The following is a 21,675-nucleotide window of genomic DNA, read 5'->3' on the forward strand; positions in this document are numbered from 1 at the left end:
AAAATTAAACTTAATCAGTGCGATCCGGAGGCTGGTAAACAGGCACCCAGGGAGCTCATCACACGAGCATTGCGTTTCAATGAGGCAGAAACGGACAAACTTTCCTCCTCAGCCACTCAGCGCAGGAGCAGCCGCAGCGCAGTGCTGCAGTTTAGTGGCTGGGACACGACACAACACGCCGCTCTACGCGGTCTAGGTACCAGGACACGATAACATGTGGCACAGAAGGATGCACTTAACTTTCCAGCGCAATAAAAAACCCAGTATAAAGTTCTGATAATGTGCGAAATGTCCCTTTATTTGAAGTAGTATTCAGATCGCTCCAGCTCAATGGACAGCGCTCACTGAAACGCATCGGTGCTGTCCGTGGTGCTGAAATCATCTGAGCCAACTCAGGCAGCTCAATGTTCACCACAGCGCAAACCTGAGTGAATGGATGAACTGATAAATCGGCGGAGAAGCAACTAACAATTACTGATGTGATATAATACAGTCAGAAGTGTTTATAATTACAAACAAAAACACACACACACACACACACCACACTGAGTGCAACACTTGCAGACGTCAGTGTCAAACGATTCACCTCATTTTAGACTCATATTCTTATTAAAGCAGATACTTTCTGTTCCTGCCACTGGTTCGCATTATTGTCCCTCAGAGCCCAGTGTGAGCCGGCAGGTTTTGTTCTTCCCTCCCAGTGTGTGAAGTCCGTGTGGCAGCGCCGGAGAGGAGCTCTGCGTTCTTAGGGGAGGAGACGAGCCAAGGCAAGTTCGGATCAGACCAGGAAGGAGCTCACCGGTAGAGCGAGACAGACTGCGTCAGGGGAGAGACGCGTGTTTGTTTGTGGCGATTGACATTATTTTTTGTTATCGATTAACGAGACAGCGTTTCTCCAGAAAGAGAAAACAAAAGTGAAGGGGATCCCCAAACGACACGGGGGAGACATGCAGCCGCCGGCCAGACGGACTTTGCTGCTTCTTCTAGTGGTTTTGTTAACGCAAGGTAAGGAGGATTTATCCAGAAAGAGTTATATATCCTTTTCTTCTGATGCTTCTGGAGAAACGTGATGTGTATTTTAATCGCATGGTTCCGGAGGGGTGCGATCTGCGCAACAGTGTCGGCACAGGCGACATCGAGATTGTGCGATGGTTCAGTACAAGATGTTTTACTCGTAAGTTTGTCTGATTCGTTTAGCTGTGAGAAGTCAGCGTAGGAGTTTCGGTCCCGTGCGTAAAAGCCAAAGAAGCGCCTTATCGTCAATATCCGTCTCTTAACTTTTTTCAGGTTCGTTATTCTGGAACAGCCAAAACCGAAACAAAGTCAAAAGGATTTGACGCCCAACTGTGATTTTCAGCCTCATGATTTCACTGCTAAAACGATGATCACCACGCAAAGAAAATGTAAATCAACAATAATCCGCCACAAATTCAATGAATAGTGATGAATGCAAATTTTGTTTTTGAGGCGAGGAAACCAAAACAGATAATAATTTGTCTACAGGATGCGTTCCCCTGCTCGGTGGCGGAGTGACGCGGGGCCTGTGCTTCACTCAGGCAGAAGGCAGATAGGAGGTTTTCAGGGGGGATTGGCCGCCTGGAGGCAAATGATAAAAAATATTTTCCCGGAAATGTGCGTCCTTGGATAAGTCTGATAACCTAATTTCGTTCTACCCTAATTATTGCATTAATAAAAAGTTGTGTTGGCTTTCCTTTGATGTGTTTATTATTGCATTTAAATGGGGGAGTTTTAAGGTTACAGGCTGTTTTGAGAGTGGATCTGACGCAACATTAATAATGTAACGATAGGTGAAAAGCAGGAAAGAAAGAGAGCAGGTCAGTCTGTAGACAATGTAAAATATGATAACCCTGATTGGATGAGGGAGAAAGAGGAGGAGGGAGGAAGGAAGAAAAGAGGGACAGAAGAGAAGGAAGGAAGGCAGAAAACGAGAGAGGGAGGAAAGATTGTAGGATGGAATGAAGGAAGGATGAGAATGAGAGAGGGATGAAAGAATGTAGGAAGGAAGGAAGAAAGGGATTGAAAAAAGGATTTATTATTATTAAAATGCAGCTAGTGACTTAATCACTGACCGCAGCAGAGGCAGGAGCCTGGATGTGACCTGCAGCAACAGTGTGGAGGAGATGCAGGGTGATTATGCTTCTGCATTTCAAAGCATTAACGTAAACATTTGCTCCAAGGGCACAAATAGCAGCTATCTGATTTATGCCAGGTTGCAGATAGGCTCTTTTATGTCTTATCAGACTCCACACACATCCTCATTCCTTGCATGACTCTCTCGGCTGGGAGGTGTCTGTTTGTGTGACTGTGTTTTCTCTCTCTTTATCTGTCTTTCCATTTTCAGAGACATACATATGAAACCAAGTTTGTACCTCAACAATTTTTTTAAATGTCAGTGAGTTGTGGACATATTTTTGAGTCGTGTCAGATCAGAGCTGTACTTGAGAACACATTTCAAAATTGGAAGAGATTCATACAATCATATAATAATCACATATTCAAACCATAGTGACATTTACAAACACCTCCAAGCACATTCAGATAATTGATTGTTTCACATGTATCACATCAAAGTACACCTACATATTTGAGTGGGCCTACACACACACTAACGTACATTCATTTTACAAATTTATATCAAGAAAACATTAATCATGATTCTAATGTTCATCCTAGTTATCTTAACCTCATTAACACTTTACATTTATCTGAACACAAATATTAAACAACACTTAAACTAACAGTACAATGCATGCAAGGCGTCAAATGCAAGTAAAAGGGTTAGAGCCCTGCTTTGTTCACCTGGACCCCCCCCCCCCCCCCCCTCTGTGCAGAGTAAATGTATTCACACCAGCTGAATTTGAGAAGACATTAGGTGATATGACTGCGGTAGCAATCACTTATCCTCCAGAGCAGATTAGAAATATAAAAACAAGCATAAAACATTTTTTTTCGGGGCGTCAACGTTGCATAAAATGTTAACACACACTGGTCAAAAATTCGAGGTAGGGTACCATTACACGGGAGACGAATTCAAGGACGTATTTTCTGTTCTTGATCTCAAGCCCACACAGGTCATAATCCACTTTTGTTCATCTTTGACTGTGTGGATGTGCGTATTTGGCCAATTGGAAACATAAAAATACATGAACATACAAACTTGTGTGCTGTAAACATATTTTGCTTCAGGTCTTTTTTTGATGTTCTACTACTAATATGCTATTTTAGCCGGTAGGTATTTTACCATGTTGCCCCTTGTGTTCTGATACAGGCTGTTCTCTTCATTTGAATGCATGACTGATGATCCAGTCAGTGAGCTGTGTTGATGAAGTGTGTGTGTGTTTGTGTGTTTGTGTGCTTGTAGCTGTGAGGTAACCTCGGCTTATATCACAGTAACATTTATAGAGCAGAACACAGAGCCGAGGGGGCGTGGCGAAACACCAACTGAGTCACAGATAAATAAGTGGAGAAGAACCTCGCACTGTGGCGTTCGCCTCACAACACCGTCATCATCCACCTGTTTTCCTCAAAAGAAAAAAATGCTCACCAGATTTCCTCTACTGGGAACATTTTCTTAAGTTCCATGAAAAACACATTAGTCACTCATCATCGGAGTATTATTTTGGGTTTCCATCACACATGCCCACACGGGATGACTTTCTAATGCTTTTCCTGAAATTTACTTCAACACAACACCGAAACTGTCCAAAAACAGACACATCAATGGAGCTTACATTTCTCTCTCTGGATGGTGCATGGGGACATTTCCCCGAAACCCTGAGAAAAGTATCCAACCATTTTAAGCTTTTATTTATACCCAAACATTACAAAATGTCAATTTCTACACAAGAAAACCATTGTTGAGATATTGAACTATAAAGGCTCAAAGATTCTCTCACATGAATAATATTCAAATTCATGTAACCCACTTTTTAGGGAGAGCGCCTCAAGGGAATGGTGTGGAATTTCCATTTGATCTGGTCTTCTTGAAGGTGAAAAAAGTGTGGGCACAAAGATACGGGTGCAGTGTTGTGTGAATGTCACATGGCTTTTAATAGAGTTATATTGGCCCTGTTTTAGTGGATGTATCGGCTGAAAGAAAGAAAGAATAAGACCAATGGCAAATAAAAGAGAAGAATAAAGAACATAAGTTGTTACAAGGTTTTGATGGTATTTCTTTGTGGGGAGAAAACAAGCATGAAACACGTCTCTCACCTCTTCCATTTGCTGGACACACACAGAGTCGTACTGCCTGATGAATACATAATACAATACAGATTCACACACACACACACACACACACACACACACACACACACACACACACACACACACACACACACACACACACACACACACACACACACACACACACACACACACACACACACACACACACACACACACACACACACACACACACACACACACACTACCCTATCGTCTCTGGCTCTTTGCACCTGCCTCTCATTTTCTCAGTCACCAGTCTCTCAGATTCTGATGCCGTCATCATCTTTCTACCTCAATTTACTCCGGTTAATCTCCGTCCTTTCTGCTCACACTCTCTCTCTCTCTCTTTCCTTCCCTTCTCCTGTTTAATCTCCATCATATGCATTCCACTCATTCCAGCTACTGTTAGAAAAGCAGAAGTACCAGCCGAGCGGCTCATGGCAAAGCAATTATTCCTTTGTACAGTGTTTACCACGTGAGCATTATACATAAAGATTTAAAAGTGAAGACGCACTTTTTCTTGCACCCGCTCTTTCTTCATCTTCCTCTCTATCTCTCTCAAACACTCCTTTAAAAGCATTTGCATTCTCCTCCAGGGGGAATGAGGGCTAAATGGCTTTTACAGTATCCTCTCAAACAGTCCCATGAAACGTTCTCCTCTTCTCAATCACTCATTATCTGTCCTTCACTCCTCCCCTGCTTCCTCCCAACACCCACTCTCAATCATCTCCCTCAGAGACAGTCAGCTCCTGAATATTTTTTTAGCAGGATACAAGATGACCTCCAAGCCTCATATCTGGGTGCATTAAGTATCTCACGGGATCTGCTGCATGTTTGTAACTTGCTTTCTAAGTGAGTTTTGACTGATTCTGGACTTGTACTTGAATAATTGATACTGTGCTTGTGAGTGCATTAAGCGAACATGCTGCTGATGTTCCTGTAATCATGAATCTTCGTCCTTCCTCTAACATTAACTTTAGCCGGCTAAATTATTTTTTTCAGAAAGTTCTATCAGAGAGGTAATCTTAACCAATAATAAACAATACCTACAGTCTGCAGGCATGCAAGTGCCATTGGCTCAGAGGAGCTAATAGCTTAGGGCTAAATACTAATATCATCCTGGAAACAGAACAACACAGTGTACACAACGTCTGCGGAGCATTATGTGATGGGTGGCTCAGCATGCAGGAGGCAGGAAGTAACATAGAAATGTATCTGCGCAGATCACGTGTTTTGTTTACAGCGCATTGGCACAACCACTGATCACCAAGAGCTCTCTTGACATCTTCGTCTGTGTCTTCTAAGTGTATGGCGCCACTTCATCCTTAAAAAGGTCATCAATTTGCTCAAAGTGAATCCTCCCTAGGATCTCCCTCTGTGTTCTCACATGAGCTTACTCTGACATTATCCAGAGTTTTTACTATAGGAGGCTATCAGGAGAAAGATTGTCCGAGGGCTCACACACAGTCGAGTTAAGTGTGTGTGTAAAGCAGATTATGACAGTGCTAAAATGATGATGTTTACCATCTTTAGAGTGTTTGCATGCTAAGCCCAAGTACAACTAAGGCTGATGGAAATATCATTAGTTTTGCAGGTACTATTGGGAAGAAAAAAAAGATAAAAACCTAAAACCGATGATGGCACTTTAAATAATGTCAAAGGATCATCAAACTTGTTGAGTTCATAGGGTCCTGGTTCATGCTGACTCACACTTACGATCATGACACTTAATTAAACCTGAGCTAGTGTTGCTGTTGCTTTTACGACCAGTCAAGATATCTGCCGTATATATGGTCTCTTATCTGGCTGCTTGTGTTTCTTGCTCCAACTTCTTTTAAGTGATGTTGACATGATTCCAGGAACTAGTGTGGTGAGTCGAAATGAAAACTGCAACGGTCTCATGTTCTACTTTTGCTAGGAAGCTTTTGAATTAATGTTATCTTTCTGAGTTAATTGAAAACTTCATTCTACCAACATCCAATACACATTTAAACACAAATAATCATAAACCAGACTTTTTTAAAACTGGTATCTCCCCAGGTTAATACAACTAAATTATATTTTGTTTCAGAAGTAATGGTTATTTTTTCTCTCTGCAGTAACCTAATTACCCGGACATACTAACATTTGCAGCTTTAATCCCATCCTCTCACTTTTGCACTTGTGCTGCTCCTATAACAGCAACATGTGCCTCCCTTCAACATGTGGAGAAAATCCAAAGCTCAACAGACTTGCCCTGCTTAGTTAGAGTTGATGAGATGTAATTGGATGTTCACTGTGTGCAGGAACAGTTCAGTGAACTGACAAACCATTTATATATATATTCATTAGGGCAGCAAGATGCATTTGTAGTAGGGTATAAAAGTGGGTGGAACCTGTGGCTCATTTGCCATCATAAGTGGTTCTTTTATGAATCTCAGTGTTCAAGGCATCTGACCATGTCAAATGTGTGTGTGTGTATGTGTGTGTGTGTGTGTGCGCCATGCATGTGTTTCATCAAAGGCCTGGTTTCCATCAGAGTACATCAGCTCTGCCTTTGTAATTACACTAACAAGTAGATGAAGCACCATGTCCGTTCATTTCAGTCCATCCAATTTCTCCACATTTTCATCTTTTTATAAAAATGTTCTTGTTTACTCTCTTCTTTTATTATATTATTCCATTTATTCCATTTAATTTCTTCTGCATTAAAAAAATTACTGCCGACAACATTGTGTATTGAAACGGATCAGATGCAAAGTGTTTGGTGCCACGTTTCATTTAAACTCTATTTAGCATAGCATTAGCACATGCTAGGCATCTACCAGACGGTGGGCTGTGAAGTCTGGTTTCACATAATCTTCTGAGTGACATCTTAAGAAGGCTTTGCTTTCAAATCTGTCTCTGCTTCTTCTCCTCTCCTCTCTTCTTATTTCCTCTCTTCTCCTGTCCTTCTTTTGGTGTGTGTGTGTTTCTTTCTTCACGTCTTTTTCCTCCAGAGAGCAGTCACCAGGAGTTCAGCACCATCTGGGTTTCTGGTGTCACTGTTGTCTGCATGACGAGGGTTATCTCTTGCCTGTGAGGGAGGGATCTTGATGTGATGGGGTCAGCGGTGTTTCATCATCCTTCTCCAAAGAAGTCCATATTAATTAAGGGATTTTTCACTCATCTGTCCCAAGCTTAATTTGACTGCCTTTAGTCAAATGAGGATAGACATTTTATTCAGTTTAGAGGGAAAAATAACAAAGGAACCTACTGGAGTCTCAGGTGGCATTTAATCTACAAAGTTCTTTTGAATGGTAGACGTCTTTGTCTCACTGCTTTAATTCATTCTTATCCTTATTTTTCTGTTGCTTTAGTTGTTTCATGCTTGGTCCATTTTTGTATGGCCTCTCCTGCCCTCTATCCCTCTTCACCCTCTTCTCCATCAAACAACTTGAGACCTGCCCAGCAGAGAAGGACGTGGTGTAGATATTTATAGAAGGTGATAGGGAACAAGCATGGTCTCTGTGTGACATCCCTTTAGACATTTTCAGATATGAACTCTGGAAAATGTCCGGACCCACCATTGAGTGTTCTTTTCACATATGAAGAACACATGAGGAGATAGTCCAGGTCAGATACATCCACATCATAAGGTAAATGTCCAGAACATTCAGGTGAGGCGTATCCCCTGAGTAGAGCATTCAGGAGGAATGACATGATGTAAAGCTTCCACTCTGGAGTTGAATAGTTAGAACATTTGTGTGGTTGACCCCACTTGGCTTTCACTGCTGTCACTTTCTACATTGCCCACATTCAGCAAGCGATGATGTGTAATTCGCCAGCAGTTATCATTCGCCTGCATTCATGTTAGTGTGACCGTGAAAATACTCCTCTTGGCGCTGACCCAGCATTTAGTTCAAAATATGTCTTTTAAAATATACAAGGCACAAAGGGGGGGGAGGGCAGGGATTTATGGCTCATGGCATAACAGAAGTGTGACTTTTAATTAGGCTTGAGTGTAATGTGTTTTGTCCTTTTCTCTATTTGTGTTTCTGTGTTTGTTACTTGCACTGTCTCGCATTCTTTTTTTTGTTACCTGCCTTGAGACGACAGATGTAAATTAGCATTCTTGCTACCTCTGCGTATTTACATTTGGTATTTTTTTGTTATGAGCATTGTCCCTATCAAATTAACAAATAAATAAAATGATACATATTTGCATAATTACATTAACATTTATTACCATTTAATAAATTAGAAGACCACCGTGTTTTTAAATAACATTGAGAATGTGCTACAAAAAGAACTTTCAGCACATCTCCTCCCGTCCTCAGGCTCCAGTCTGCGACTCCTCTGCACTGGGTTAAAATAGCTCGTCATACATTGTTCAGGCAGACGTGCTTGTTTCGTGCCTCAGGCCTTCTCCTTTCCTTCCTGGATAATTAGTAAATAAGGCCCTTAATATCGTGGCTATGTTTATAACACTTAAGCTGCAGTCTAGCCAAGCACGTACCTATATTTAGGTAAATTAATACAAATCATGTTCACATACAGGGTGAATCCCTTCAACTGCCAACTCCTACCTTTCTGCATTTATCATTAGTAAGGAGAAGAGAAGAGGACATGCTTGTCACAGTGATTCATCTCCATTGAGTCCTTGCATTTGATTTGAACTTAAATGAGATTCTATTCTGGAGTGTCTTGGATATGGTAATATACCACCTGCCCATAATGGTACCTTAACAAGCAGACAGTATGGCCTTTTAATGTCATACTTCAACCAATTAATACAGGAATTCAAGGTCAGATACAATGGTTTCTCATAATGACGATCTCCTCTCAAAGCTCAGGCTCCATCAAAGATTGATGAATCTTGAAATCATTGGAGCAGGCAACGACGAAACACTGTCACACAGCCTGAAGCAAAGTTTAGTTTCTAAACATCAGCTCACAAATACAGGACCATCTTGGGTTTATCACAAACACTTCAAAAATACATTAAACAATCCTGAAGAAAGAAATGGGACATTGTTATTGGGCAAGGGCTTACTCTGATATCAATGTAGTGCATAAAAGGTGAGATGTCCCCTCTCCCCCTAACCCTTCTCAAAGGGGAGGAGCTTCACTCGCTGTGTATGAAATTTGGGCACACTGATAAAAGCAAATGGCTCTCAACTATGACTCCGTTCCCTTGTTCCTACCAAAGAGCCGTTGAAAAGGATCGTTCAGGGAATGTCGCAACACTAGTTAAACATATGTAATTACGACAGTGGTGGTGAATGGTGAATAACTGGGAGATGTCAAATGCAGGAGAAGGTCAGTAGAGCAGCAGTAAGTTAAACTCTAGAAGGCAGGTCAGGAAACAGGACTTCATGACTGAGGTCTCATGGGTAACTGAACTGACATTAAAATCAAATGAAGTGGTGAGACTGAACTCAACGTCACGTACCTCAGCTCAGGGTGAAAGGACAGTGTGAGGCATCAGTGTCTCAGATGGAGTGATGAGCTTTTTTCTTCCCTCTTTCCATATCCCCTGTGAGAGCGGTAATACAGAAACACATTCTTATGTTGCAGACATATCATACAGAACGGTCATGGCTACTGTGGCCTTCTGTAAGAAAACATTCTTCAATTCTCTTACTCTAATTAAACCAGAGAAAACACAGAGAAAAACCCTGAAAGTTATCTCCATACCACAGACTTGTTCAAAGTCGTCTCTGATGAACTAAGCAAAGAAACTCTGATCTAAAGAGAGCTCTTTATAGATGGTTTCATCAGAAATCATAAAACATTTACTCAAAGGACTTATTGAAGTGACGCTGCGTCAAAATCAGACGAGGCTGACGTCTATTTCTCTCCCAGTTTCTAATCTATGTTCTTTGTAGCATGACTTGAGTTGATTACAACTGACTTGGACGATGTGGATGACTTGGACAGTTAAACCTCTACTGAATTTTTTGGGATTTTTCCTCTGCCCCCTTCAGACTGCTTCTCATCCAAGGCGGAGGACCGGCTGTTCAAGAAACTGTTCAGAAGATACAACCAGTTCATCAGACCAGTGGAGAACGTCTCCGACCCAGTCACTGTGGAGTTTGAGGTTTCCATCTCGCAGCTGGTCAAAGTTGTAAGCTCATTTCCAACACACACACACACATGTACACAGACACACACACACACACACACACTTTCTCATTCTTTTCATTCAGATCTTTACGCCATGTTATAAAATGATCATTGTGTCTCAACAGTATTTGAGATCCTGTGCCGACAGTGAGACGCATTCCCATGAGCGTCTTTATCACTACCTTTGAAAACCGAGAAGCTAAAAGATAAGCCGCGGAACGAGTAGAGTGAAAGCGGGAAGTGAATACAGTCTTTATTTAGTCTGCTCCGTTTCCTCGATTCTGAAAACGGCACCCAGTCGTGTTATAAGCTGCTGTTTTGCTTTGGCAGTGTGAAGTTTAACACGGCTTGGGGACGGGTTGGTGTAGTGTGTGTGTGTGTGTGAGTGTGTGAGTGTGTTGGGGGTTGTTGCTGCGTATCCCCCGGTGAAAAGAGGTTTTCAGCTCTGAATGGAAATCCTCAGATTAAGAGAAAATTGCCTGCAGGAGCCCTTTTCAGACTGGACTGATATGTTGCTCTATCTGCCTGCTCGGCAAGGTGAGATTAATGTAAAGGTGAGTGTGTGCACGTGCTCGTGTGGGTGCGTTCAATGAATGTGTCGCCATGTGTGTGTCTGCGCACATGTTTTCGGCTTGTGTATTGGCTACTGCATGGCCGATGTGCGTCATGTGGAAGCCTGAAAATATCACAGCCCTGCACATCAAAACTGAATAAGGGTCATGGGGTAAAGGTGGAGAGGGAGGGACATCTGCAACCTCTCCATCTATTATTAACTCACTCCTGGGCGACCAGCTCGGTTAGTTGGCTCCAGCTGCAGTAGACAAGATTAGAGGAGGAATTCCATTTCTTTCATTTTTTTCTTGTATTTTCTTTCAACGCTCTGCTTTTTAACACAGGGTTCTGCAGGCTAACAAGCACACACCCTTTCCTCCATGTGTCTCTGCAGGATGAGGTGAATCAAATCATGGAAACAAACTTATGGCTCAGACATGTAAGTAATCACACGCCCTCATTGACATGACCTCTTCGTCGGGTCTGCAGAGACAGAGGTAGCCTGAGGGCAGGTCACGTGTGTTAACACATATCTATACATACTAAGCAGACATCAATATGGAATGCTACTCTCTCTTTCTCTCTTTCTCTTTCTCTCTTTGTGAATGTTACTGCCTGTGTGTGATGTTTGCCTTGTGTGCATGTGCCTCCCTGTGTTTGTGTGTGAATGGCGTCAGTGAAATGTTAAACACAGTTAGAATAAAGGAGAAAGGACAAGTAAATAAGAATACAAGCACCTCTCACACAGACACTTGAATACAATCAGCTGCTGATCAATGTCAGCAATATGGTTGGTCACGCTCGGCCTCTCCTCAGACCGATAGTGATGACCTGTAGGCATAACCTCTCCACAGTCTTTAGAACTGTCACCTCTCTGATACCCTGTGCTTCTCCCCCCTTCCTTTTCTCCCATTCTCTGTCTCCATTTCTCCCAGTACACACGTTATAGACACTGCCAGGGTTTATGTCACTGAGTAACTGCACTACATGGAAAGGCCTCAGTTTGATACTGATGCGGTTCGGTGTTAAAAATATAAATAAAATATCATTCTGTGATCTCTGAGCCTCCCAATTAAAATTCATTGAAAGGCCTGTATAGGCTGATCTCATCTGCTGGTTGTAATGGCTTTGCTGTTTATTTATAACAAGGCATCACTAATGAGAAGCTGTGTCAACACCATGGTCGCTCATCAAGACTTTGAATCGCAGCCAGTGGGTTTTCAATGGAGGATGTTTCAGAGAGCCCCCCCCCCTACCCCTTGATGACTGTAATGCATCTGTTCTGCACTGCAGGGGGTTTCATCTCTAACATTTTCTAAATGTGTTCACTCTATACTCTTTAAAACCAAGCTTCACAACTGACTTTTATGTCAGCGTTAAGAGCACTTAATTTTAACTGGTATTAATGTGGAACGACTTCTTCCTTGTAGTTTTTTCTTCTCCATTGTATTGGTCAGCAGGATGGCAGAACTATGTTTAATGGTTTGCCAGCTTCTATTAAACACTTAATGGGTCACAATTACATTAATATACAATTAAATGTATTTATAGGTGGATTTAATTAATGCAAAGATATGTAAATTGAAATTTATATCTAAAAAGCTACATTCAGTTATAAAATATAAATCAAATAATAAAATTGCAATTAAATCAGTAGGCAATGAAAGGAAGAAATGACCAATTCAATATACATGTATAAATTTAAGTAATTTATTTAGGTTATTTTGCATGTCATATGCATAAATGGACAATACTATTGAAATAACACATTTACTGACAAAGGGAAATTAATTAAATTTATGGTAAATATGACCAAATATGCATTCTTGTTATCTCAGTCAATCCCTCGCTAAAACAGAAATTAATTCACTATACTAGCTTATTATAATTGGTGAAAAATGCATGTTAATGTCGGATTTCCGGAAGTCAGACCATCCCTTACATCAAATAAATAAGAATAAATTACATTCATATTTATACTTGTTTTTTTCTAAATAACTAAATTCTGTCACTGACTGTGTGAAAGGAGCTTTCAAATTGTTCATCCATTTGTGAGAATAGTTGATTTGTTGATTATTGTTTGTTTATTATGCGGCATTAAAAAGTAAAGTTCAGATCAAGTACATCATCAGGTTTTTAGTGCCTGTTTGCTTCTCTCATTGCTTGAATGTCATGTCAACTAGAGTAAATGTATAATTATTTATATCATGTATAAAAATAAACTGCTCTCTTTGACCTATCAGGGATTACATCTCCAGCCAATCATGATATAAACTGCCGGGATAGATAAATGGAAAAGCCAGTGTAGCATGAAGTGGTTAATTTAACAGCTCTCCGCTCGCAACAGGGTATTTATCAGCCTTGCTAATGAATGAATTCATCTTGAATGACATGCAAATAACCCAGACTAATGGATCTACGGCTCATGAAATGTTACCCGCAGGTATTTTGACAGAACAGCAAGTGAATGCGCTCATCCTTCATCTCTTTCGATGAGCTATTTACTCACATTCTCCTCTTCTCTCTAAGATGCTCCTCATGCATAAGTGACAATAGTGAATGTGTTTGTATTTACTGCTACAGCTGGATTGAGTCTATTCCCAGAAGGAACTGCTTCAAAAATATTATTTTGCACATTTGTTTGTTACAGAGGTTCTGTCTGCAGTTTAAAAACATATTTGAAAATACTTTCCAGAGGGAGTGTGTCTCCAGTGGCTGATACTGTGCACAGTGTACAACGCCAAACACTAAACAGATGGTTGACTCGTGATACGTTCAAAATACCTTTCTCTTCCTCTCCCTCAGATATGGAATGACTACAAGCTGCGATGGATGCCGGTTGAGTTTGACGGGATCGAGTTCATTAGAGTTCCATCGAACAAGATCTGGAGACCTGATATTGTGCTCTACAACAAGTGAGCATGTCAACATCATCACAGTTATCTTTTTCATTAGCTTCAAACACCATTATAACAAGTTGAGGCCATGCAAAACATGAATAATGACTCTCAGGAACAAAGGCCAGAATGAAATAACGGTGATATCGGGCCTCAAACTCACTCAAAGAGATGTCAGGTTGGACGATCGGTTAAATGTTGTAATTTGTATCCTACTCACTGTCAATGTTGTTTAACCCCAAGACTTTTCTCTGACCTGAGAGCTGCACCAGTCAATTTGTTTATAGTAACAATTGGTCTGATCTGCATCTAATGTGGAAGGCAACATTCATCGTGATAAAACCAGAGAACAACGGAAGTGAGCTCTGAGCGCACATTATTCCGCTAAAGCAATGTTTCCCATTAATTATCACGCAGCCTGCCAAAATTCAATGTATCAGTCTTATAACTAACATAACACAATTTTTACACCTTATAATTACATAAGATATCTTTGACTTGGTGTTTCGCTATGTTGCTGCATAGTAAAGCTGTGTGCAGCACTATTTGCAGCGTGCTCTCTCTCGTGCTTTAACATCCACGCAGACAGCCAGACCTCATAGTTTAAGCTGCAGTTGTGCATACTAGAGGCTGTTTCCTCAGACTTTGATAATGACCAAACTCATCTAGAACAGGAGTGAATATTGGATCACATTCATCAAGTCACCAAAAACAAGTATTTCAGGATCAGGTTTATTTTGCGAGCCATTTAGCTTCAAATGACCATGGTGAGAAATTCTCATGTGAGTGAGTTTGGAAAACAATGACAGACAAACTATTTTTGTTTTCATATAAGAATCCTCAAATTATGACATTAAAGTCCAAATGTTTTATGCACATTTGGACTTTATACCATCGGTTTCAACTCTGCAGCAGATTATATTGTAATCACATTTCGATATGATTGTTTTCCAGGGTTAATTTCCGCTGTGAACGCTCCACTTGTTTTATTCTCTTAATCTCAACTCACGTAATTGTGGATTCATGTATCATTTTTCTTACAATACCATTCATGATGTTAATCAGAGCAGTTTTACATTCGACAATTGCCTAATGCTCTCTTTCCTACCTTTGTAACCTCACCTTTTTATCTCCCCCTCTCTCTTTTGTTCCTCGCTTCCATTTTCTCCCCATATCTCCTCTCATTGTTTAATGTCTCTGCCTTCCTCTAACCTTTGTGTCCTATTCCACACCCGTGTATGCTTCTATCATATCGCCTCATACTTTTAATGGCATGGAAACACTTTACTCACACACTCACACACTAACACACACGACATATACAGTGCTGTAGGTGACTTCCTTGTGGCAGATAAGACCAAGGCTCTGTTGAAGTTTGATGGCACCATCACCTGGGTTCCTCCGGCCATTTTCAAATCCTCCTGCCCCATGGACATCACTTATTTTCCCTTTGACTATCAAAACTGCTCCATGAAGTTTGGCTCCTGGACGTATGACAAAGCCAAGATTGACCTGGTACTTATTGGATCCAAGGTCAGTGTCAGCGTGCATGTGTCCATGTGAGATGTATGGCCTATGTCATTAAATGATCTGTGCTTCAGCTTTTCTTTCTTTCCTCCCCTGTATGTCTTTCGCGTTAATTATTTTCAGGTTTTTGTTAAATTTGAACTCCACTTATTTTATGCACGGGTTTTCTAATAATGCAGCGCTCTACTCAGTCTGTGAACACAGTTTTACATTGTCTCCTGGAGCTCTGGAGGAAGCCTGAGATAGAGAATAACCTGATGATGAAATAGAGATGTCACTAGTGTCAAATATTGGCCAAAATACAAGGAAATGTGCTAAAAACTGGAAGCACGGAGTTAAAAGGAAGTGGGATTTATGAGCCAGAGTGAGTTTAATGAAAAGTGCTAATGAGTTGCATTGTGGGAGGTGTAGGATCCAGCGTTTAGTCAATAAATCTCAGCATCTCTGGTGAGCTGTCCATTCAGAGTGTACTCTTACAACATAAATGCACAAAAAATGGATGAGTGGAAGGAGGGATATCTCACAGCCTCTGCTGATTTGATTTGAATTGTTTAAAAAAAAAAGTCCATCTCCGGTGAGTGGTTCATTTTTATGAAACTGTCACAGTAAGTCCTGAAAGTGTCCATTTACCATGTTCCATTTTTAAATCCAGCAAAAGAAGACGAAAGACAAATCCAGATAATTGAAATTTGAAAGTAAAATGTAAAACTCAACATTCTGTAGTTTAACCTTTTTCTTTTTGCAATTACTTAGAAGGACTTATCAATAATAATCATTAACGTTTTTGTTTTCACTTCCCGTGAGAATTTTCTCGGCTGTTAAGAGCTGTATCATGAATTCCTCATTTACTGTAAATCACAGTGATCAGCGCACGCAGCAACAGGTTTTGGATGCGTGAGGACATAAAATCCAGGTGAAAATTGGTTTTTAATTGATTTGCATCCTCTTATACAGTCAAAGTAACAAAAGAAAAAAACAACACAATGACAGGGTCTTTTTAGGAAATTATACACTGACCCAGTGTTAACAGGATCTTTATCCATCCCCTAGGTGAACCTGAAAGACTTCTGGGAGAGCGGCGAGTGGGAAATCATCGATGCTCCGGGCTACAAGCATGATATCAAGTACAACTGCTGCGAGGAGATCTACCCCGACATCACCTACTCCTTTTACATCCGGCGGCTGCCACTCTTCTACACCATCAACCTCATCATCCCCTGCCTCCTCATCTCTTTCCTCACGGTGCTGGTTTTCTATCTCCCGTCTGACTGTGGAGAGAAGGTCACGCTCTGTATCTCCGTCCTGCTCTCCCTCACTGTGTTCCTACTCGTTATCACCGAGACCATCCCCTCCACGTCGCTGGTCATCCCGCTCATTGGAGAGTACCTGCTCTTCACAATGATCTTCGTCACCCTCAGCATCGTCATCACCGTGTTCGTGTTGAACGTACACTATCGCACGCCGATGACCCACACCATGCCGGACTGGGTGCGCTCGGTGTTTCTCAAAGTGCTGCCGAGGATTATGCTGATGCGGAGACCGATTGATGAAGACAGCAAGGCTGGGGGGTTGGACAGCAGTGGGGAGGTAGGAGGAGCTGGAGGGGGAGGAGGAGGCGGAGGAGGGAAGAAGAGGAAGAAGAATTTAATGCAGGTAAGTGGTCCCTAGATGCTGATTGACCTTCATACTTGTTGTTCACTTGATCAAAGCTCTGATCTAAGACCCACATTAATAGGACTTGTTTAATAAACCACAGAATTCACCTTTAAGTGGTGATCCCCTGAAGGTCAACTAATAATATGGAGAAATGAAAAAGAAAATATGTTAGAGATTCCTGAACTTAATGTGGTTTTAATGGGCTTTTGAATAGAGGCTTGGTTTAAGATCCAATGGTTAGGATTAGCTCAAGACATTTCATATCATATTTTATGTAATAGGAAACATCACTAAATACCTCCACCGTTATGTTTTCAAGCTCTTATACAAACAGATGTTAACAGGTGAGACTGCTGAGGTTGACTTTACACATCATCACACGTCATAAACATGAAAACTAATCCTCTGACTTGTCCGCCCTTTCAACCGTGTCTTTATTCTGGTTCTCTTGCAATATATTACCACATGGTAAGCAGTAGCATGCTTTCTGGTGATGACATTCGGAAACCAAGTGTTAGTGACCATTTGATAGCTTGTTTGCTAAATCCATTAAAAGTCTTCCCTCTCTGTTTATTATTGTGATACATTGTTAGGATGAGCCCCTAAAATTGAGCCATCTCATTTGCAAGGGGCAGAAAACACAAAACCATATATGAAAAGTTTCTGCAAAAATACACTCACACACAGACAGAAGCTCTACCAGGCCTAACCACTCCCACACCCTCTGGTGGAATACTGAAAAGCTTTGGGATTGAATTACTTGCTTCCTGAAAGCTAACTAATGCAATACACGTTTTTTTCTCTACTAGTAAATTTTTTTTATTCAGCTCCAACACACATACAGTATTAAACAAGTTCTTCAGGGTGAGCTCTGAGGAGAAAGAGAAAGTTTTCCCCACCAAAACATTGGAAAGAAACATGTATCTCCATGATATCACCTTGTAGAAGTTGTACTGCTATGATCCCACAGCTGTCTCTCAGCGATCCTACATCTCCAACTCCACTGGAAGTGCCAAACTCTTGCCAGTCAGTGTCTACTTTGAGAGGGAGCCAGACGTGAAACATGATCTGAACTCTGGTTGTGATCTTCAGCAGGTCGGAGGAGGCTCCCTCAACTGTCTGGAGTTTGGGGACAGTAAGCTGTCCTCCGTGGATGGCTGCACTGGGAAGAAATGCCCTTGCCCGTGCCAGCATGGAAACGAGAGTGCAGAGACTTCAGACAAGATGCCGCGACAGCTGAGTCCGCAGAGCATCAACACGGTGGTGGCCTTCTCTGTGGTTTCACCTGAGATTAAACAGGCCATAGAGAGCGTGAAGTACATCGCTGAGAACATGAGGAGCCGCAACAAGGCCAAAGAGGTGAGTCCTTCCTTTTCTAACTTATGAAGAAACTCTGTCCTCTACATGTTAGCAGAGGAACATGGGCTAAACTAAAAAGTAAAAATACATGTCAACTACATTTTTCTCAAAGATGTTTTTCGTCATTTCAAGTAGTTCTTATCATACTGCTGTATGTTCAAGTGTTCCTCTCTCCGGTAATTTGGTTTAAATTAGCTATGGGTGAAATGTCATGACTGACAGCTGACACTGTCTTGTGATTGGTGGTGAAATGGTGGACCTCGATTCCACAGCTCCACACCACTATAACAGCTGCCCAGGCTCTGGATCCAAATGAAGTTAAAAAGCCAGATGGCAGCGTTTTGACTCGCGGGCCACAATGGGTTCTAAAATTTGACAGAGGGGCCGGGCCAGGAACAGATGGATGGAGTATTTTTGTGAACTAATATAAATGACATGGAAAAATCATTACATGAAAGGATTTGGCCTTCACCAAGTAGCAAAGCACTTATTTGCAAGGAAATTTAACAAAAACTCACCTTCAGAGAAATGCTTGCTAGCCTTTGCTATTTTGAATGCCCCCCGAAAAACATGCCTTGGTAGATGTTTCTTTAATCGCTGTTTGTCTGTGAAAAAAAATGTTGCTGAGTCTTTAAATTAGTCGCCAACCTCTGAGCTGCAGCCACCCGTTCTTGCGTTGACTGCTTGCTAGCGTAGTTAGCATGCTTCGTAGCAAAGTGACGGCTGATGTTGTACTCCATGAAAACTGCAACAGTTTCTCGGCATATCAGGCATACAGCCTTCGATTGGACTTCAGTAAAAAAGTATTTTGTTGTCGACTCCGAGTTAAACACTCTGCACTCATTGTCCACTTTTTGTTTCCTTGATCCTCTCATTTTACAGAAGGGCTCACAGGGCATAGCTAAAAGGTGAAGGGAGATCATGTGCCTTTTCGAGCCCTATACACCACACTCCCTGGCAAATTTAATTTAGCTGACACTTTTATCCAAAGCCACTTACAATAAGTGCATTCAACCCCGAGGGTTCAAACCCAGAACAACAAGAATCAAGAAAGTAAGATTTCTTAAAAAATTAAGCAAAACTATTAAAATTAAAAAAATTAAAATAAAAACTATTTAAATTTTTTTTTTTAATTATTTGGACAAGTTCGGTGAGCCGGATTAAAAAATGTCTGATCTATAGTGAAGACAAACCATCAAAGTTTAGAACCAAACCTTTACCAGAACATTATCACACTGGCGTGTATAAGTAATATACGTTTTTTTCTGGTAAAGGCACAAATTCAAGTCGCTGTTTTATTCATAAAAAGAGACTCCTACTTATGTGTTGATTTTAACTTTAGTTTAACTTGATGACCAATATTATAACCCTCCCAGGTAGACTTATCACCACCTACAAGAGGTGTTATAGCAACTGCTGTGATTGGTGGAGCTCGCTGTTTGTTTACTGCCACAACCGCAAAAATCATGTTGTCTGCACAGAGCAGGAATGATTTCACTTTTTAAAATGAATAACAGTCACTACAACAATGCATCATTCACAATGGTTTATGGGATGCGTAGTTCCTTCACTCTTTAAATAATTATGTACTTTTCTTTGTTTTTCCATCATTTTTTGCTCCGAATCAAAATATTTTTATGGTCACTATTCATCTCATAGCTAGTCGGCCTGGTTCCAGACATAAAACTGAACAGATTTTCTGAAACGTCAACGGAGAAAAGGAAATTAACTTCTGGAACCAGAGTCGTTCTAAAAGTCGGCGGTACACATTGTTCAGACTATTAATCTGTAAGTGTAATTTGACTATTTTGAGCCTTACTATTTTAATAAATACAGCTGATGAAACTTCAGAGCCAAGCCTTATGGGAGATATGATATTCTAGTCTTTCTAAACTTTGCATAAATCTACAATCGCTCGTAGAAAGCAAACAGAAAAGTGTGTTGAGTGTATTCATTCAAAAACCCTGAGCAGCAGGGGCCTGGGAGAGCTGTGCTGTGATTCGGAGAAGCCCTGCAGCAGATGCTCACCTGCTCCATAAATTAACAATAGTGTAAGTCAGAGCCAAAATTATTTAAGATTTGAGTGGAGAGCTCACCCTCCTCTCTCTGTCAGTAATAAATAATGCGAGTGAAATCTCCCAACGGGGACCAGCACCCTTTGATATGCAAAACTTGCGCCTCAATCAGACTTTGTCTAAACGCCTGTCACTTCTTTTGACGCTGCGGTTTGAATGTGATTATCATAGTAATTTCCTCATGTGTAAATTATGTATTTATTTTCTGCTGGTTAACAAGAAATATTCAACTATTTTCTCTCCTCTGCTCTCCTCCTCATTTTTTTGGTCTTTCCATCCCACATGTGTAATCCTCACGTCACCCGATTGGCTCCCACAACCTCCCACCTCTTGAGATTCTGAGTCACTTGCTGTGCACCTTCCTTCACCTTCTAATAAAGAAATATCCACTGACACTTTCCTCTGTCTTCTCACACTTTCCCCTACCCTTGCTCATAGGTGGAGGATGACTGGAAGTACGTTGCCATGGTGATTGATAGAATCTTCCTTTGGGTGTTTGTGACCGTGTGCATCTTGGGAACGACAGGCCTCTTCATCCAGCCGCTTTTTGGCTTCTTCTCATAACCGCTGAGTGTGCAGGGTCTGCTGCGACCCTGTGTCGACCAATCCTGAACAAGTGACTAACTCTCAGTTCTCAGTTGACGAATAAGAAAACAGAGTTTTGAGTCCCAAAGCATTATTTGATGTGCTGATTTTGCTTCTTGCCTTTCACAGAAAGCAGTGACTACAGGAGCAGGGAAGTTGAGGGGCTCTCGATCTTTTTAGGTTTGCAGGCTGGTCAGTAACGGACAAAAAGTTTTTCAAGCCTTAATTTTAATCTTTTTAGGGCTGCTTATTTAATGCAAATAAAATTGCCACATACAAAACACTGATTTCTGCTTCTGGATGACCGCCTAAGAAATCAAGGGATAATATAATATCTTCCAATAATAAACCTGTTCTTTCATCTTACTTGTCAATTTAATTTAGGTAAAGGAAAAAATCATAATTATGAATAATTATATAATAAATGTTTGATCTTAATGTCAAACATTAACTACACCACATTCCATAGAGTAAATTCCATGCAAGCTGGTGGTCAAACTCTTTCTGCTAGTTTCATTACTGTTAGAGTTTAGGCTGTTTTGCTCCATCCTGACTGAAATGATCTCCTGCCTCATGCCGCTGTGTGGAATGAATCACTGGACAAAAAAGTTTTCACAAATAAAGTGTAACAATCCAGACATGACCAACATCAATAACTGCACCCTGAGGAATGAAAGGGAGCCACAGCC

At 41.0% G+C, this 21,675-nt stretch overlaps 1 protein-coding gene across 4 annotated transcripts; it reads left to right on the forward strand.

The window, feature by feature from the left end:
* Positions 1-947: 947 nt before the first annotated feature.
* Positions 948-20,965, forward strand: chrna6 (cholinergic receptor, nicotinic, alpha 6). 4 transcript variants are annotated; one of them, XM_061089957.1, is made up of 8 exons: positions 948-1,005; positions 10,197-10,336; positions 11,282-11,326; positions 13,693-13,802; positions 15,110-15,317; positions 16,362-16,971; positions 18,070-18,326; positions 20,840-20,965. In XM_061089957.1, exons 1-8 carry the CDS (start codon positions 948-950, stop codon positions 20,963-20,965), a joined length of 1,554 nt encoding a protein of 517 aa, XP_060945940.1. The 4 variants fall into 4 exon arrangements, with proteins under 4 accessions (XP_060945940.1, XP_060945932.1, XP_060945947.1 ...); XM_061089949.1 differs by having other exon boundaries at positions 16,362-16,964; positions 18,060-18,326; XM_061089964.1 differs by having other exon boundaries at positions 16,362-16,964; positions 18,063-18,326.
* The last annotated feature ends 710 nt before the right edge of the window (positions 20,966-21,675 follow it).

This window comes from Limanda limanda, chromosome 2, assembly GCF_963576545.1.
Source record: "Limanda limanda chromosome 2, fLimLim1.1, whole genome shotgun sequence".
Taxonomy (NCBI): domain Eukaryota; kingdom Metazoa; phylum Chordata; class Actinopteri; order Pleuronectiformes; family Pleuronectidae; genus Limanda; species Limanda limanda.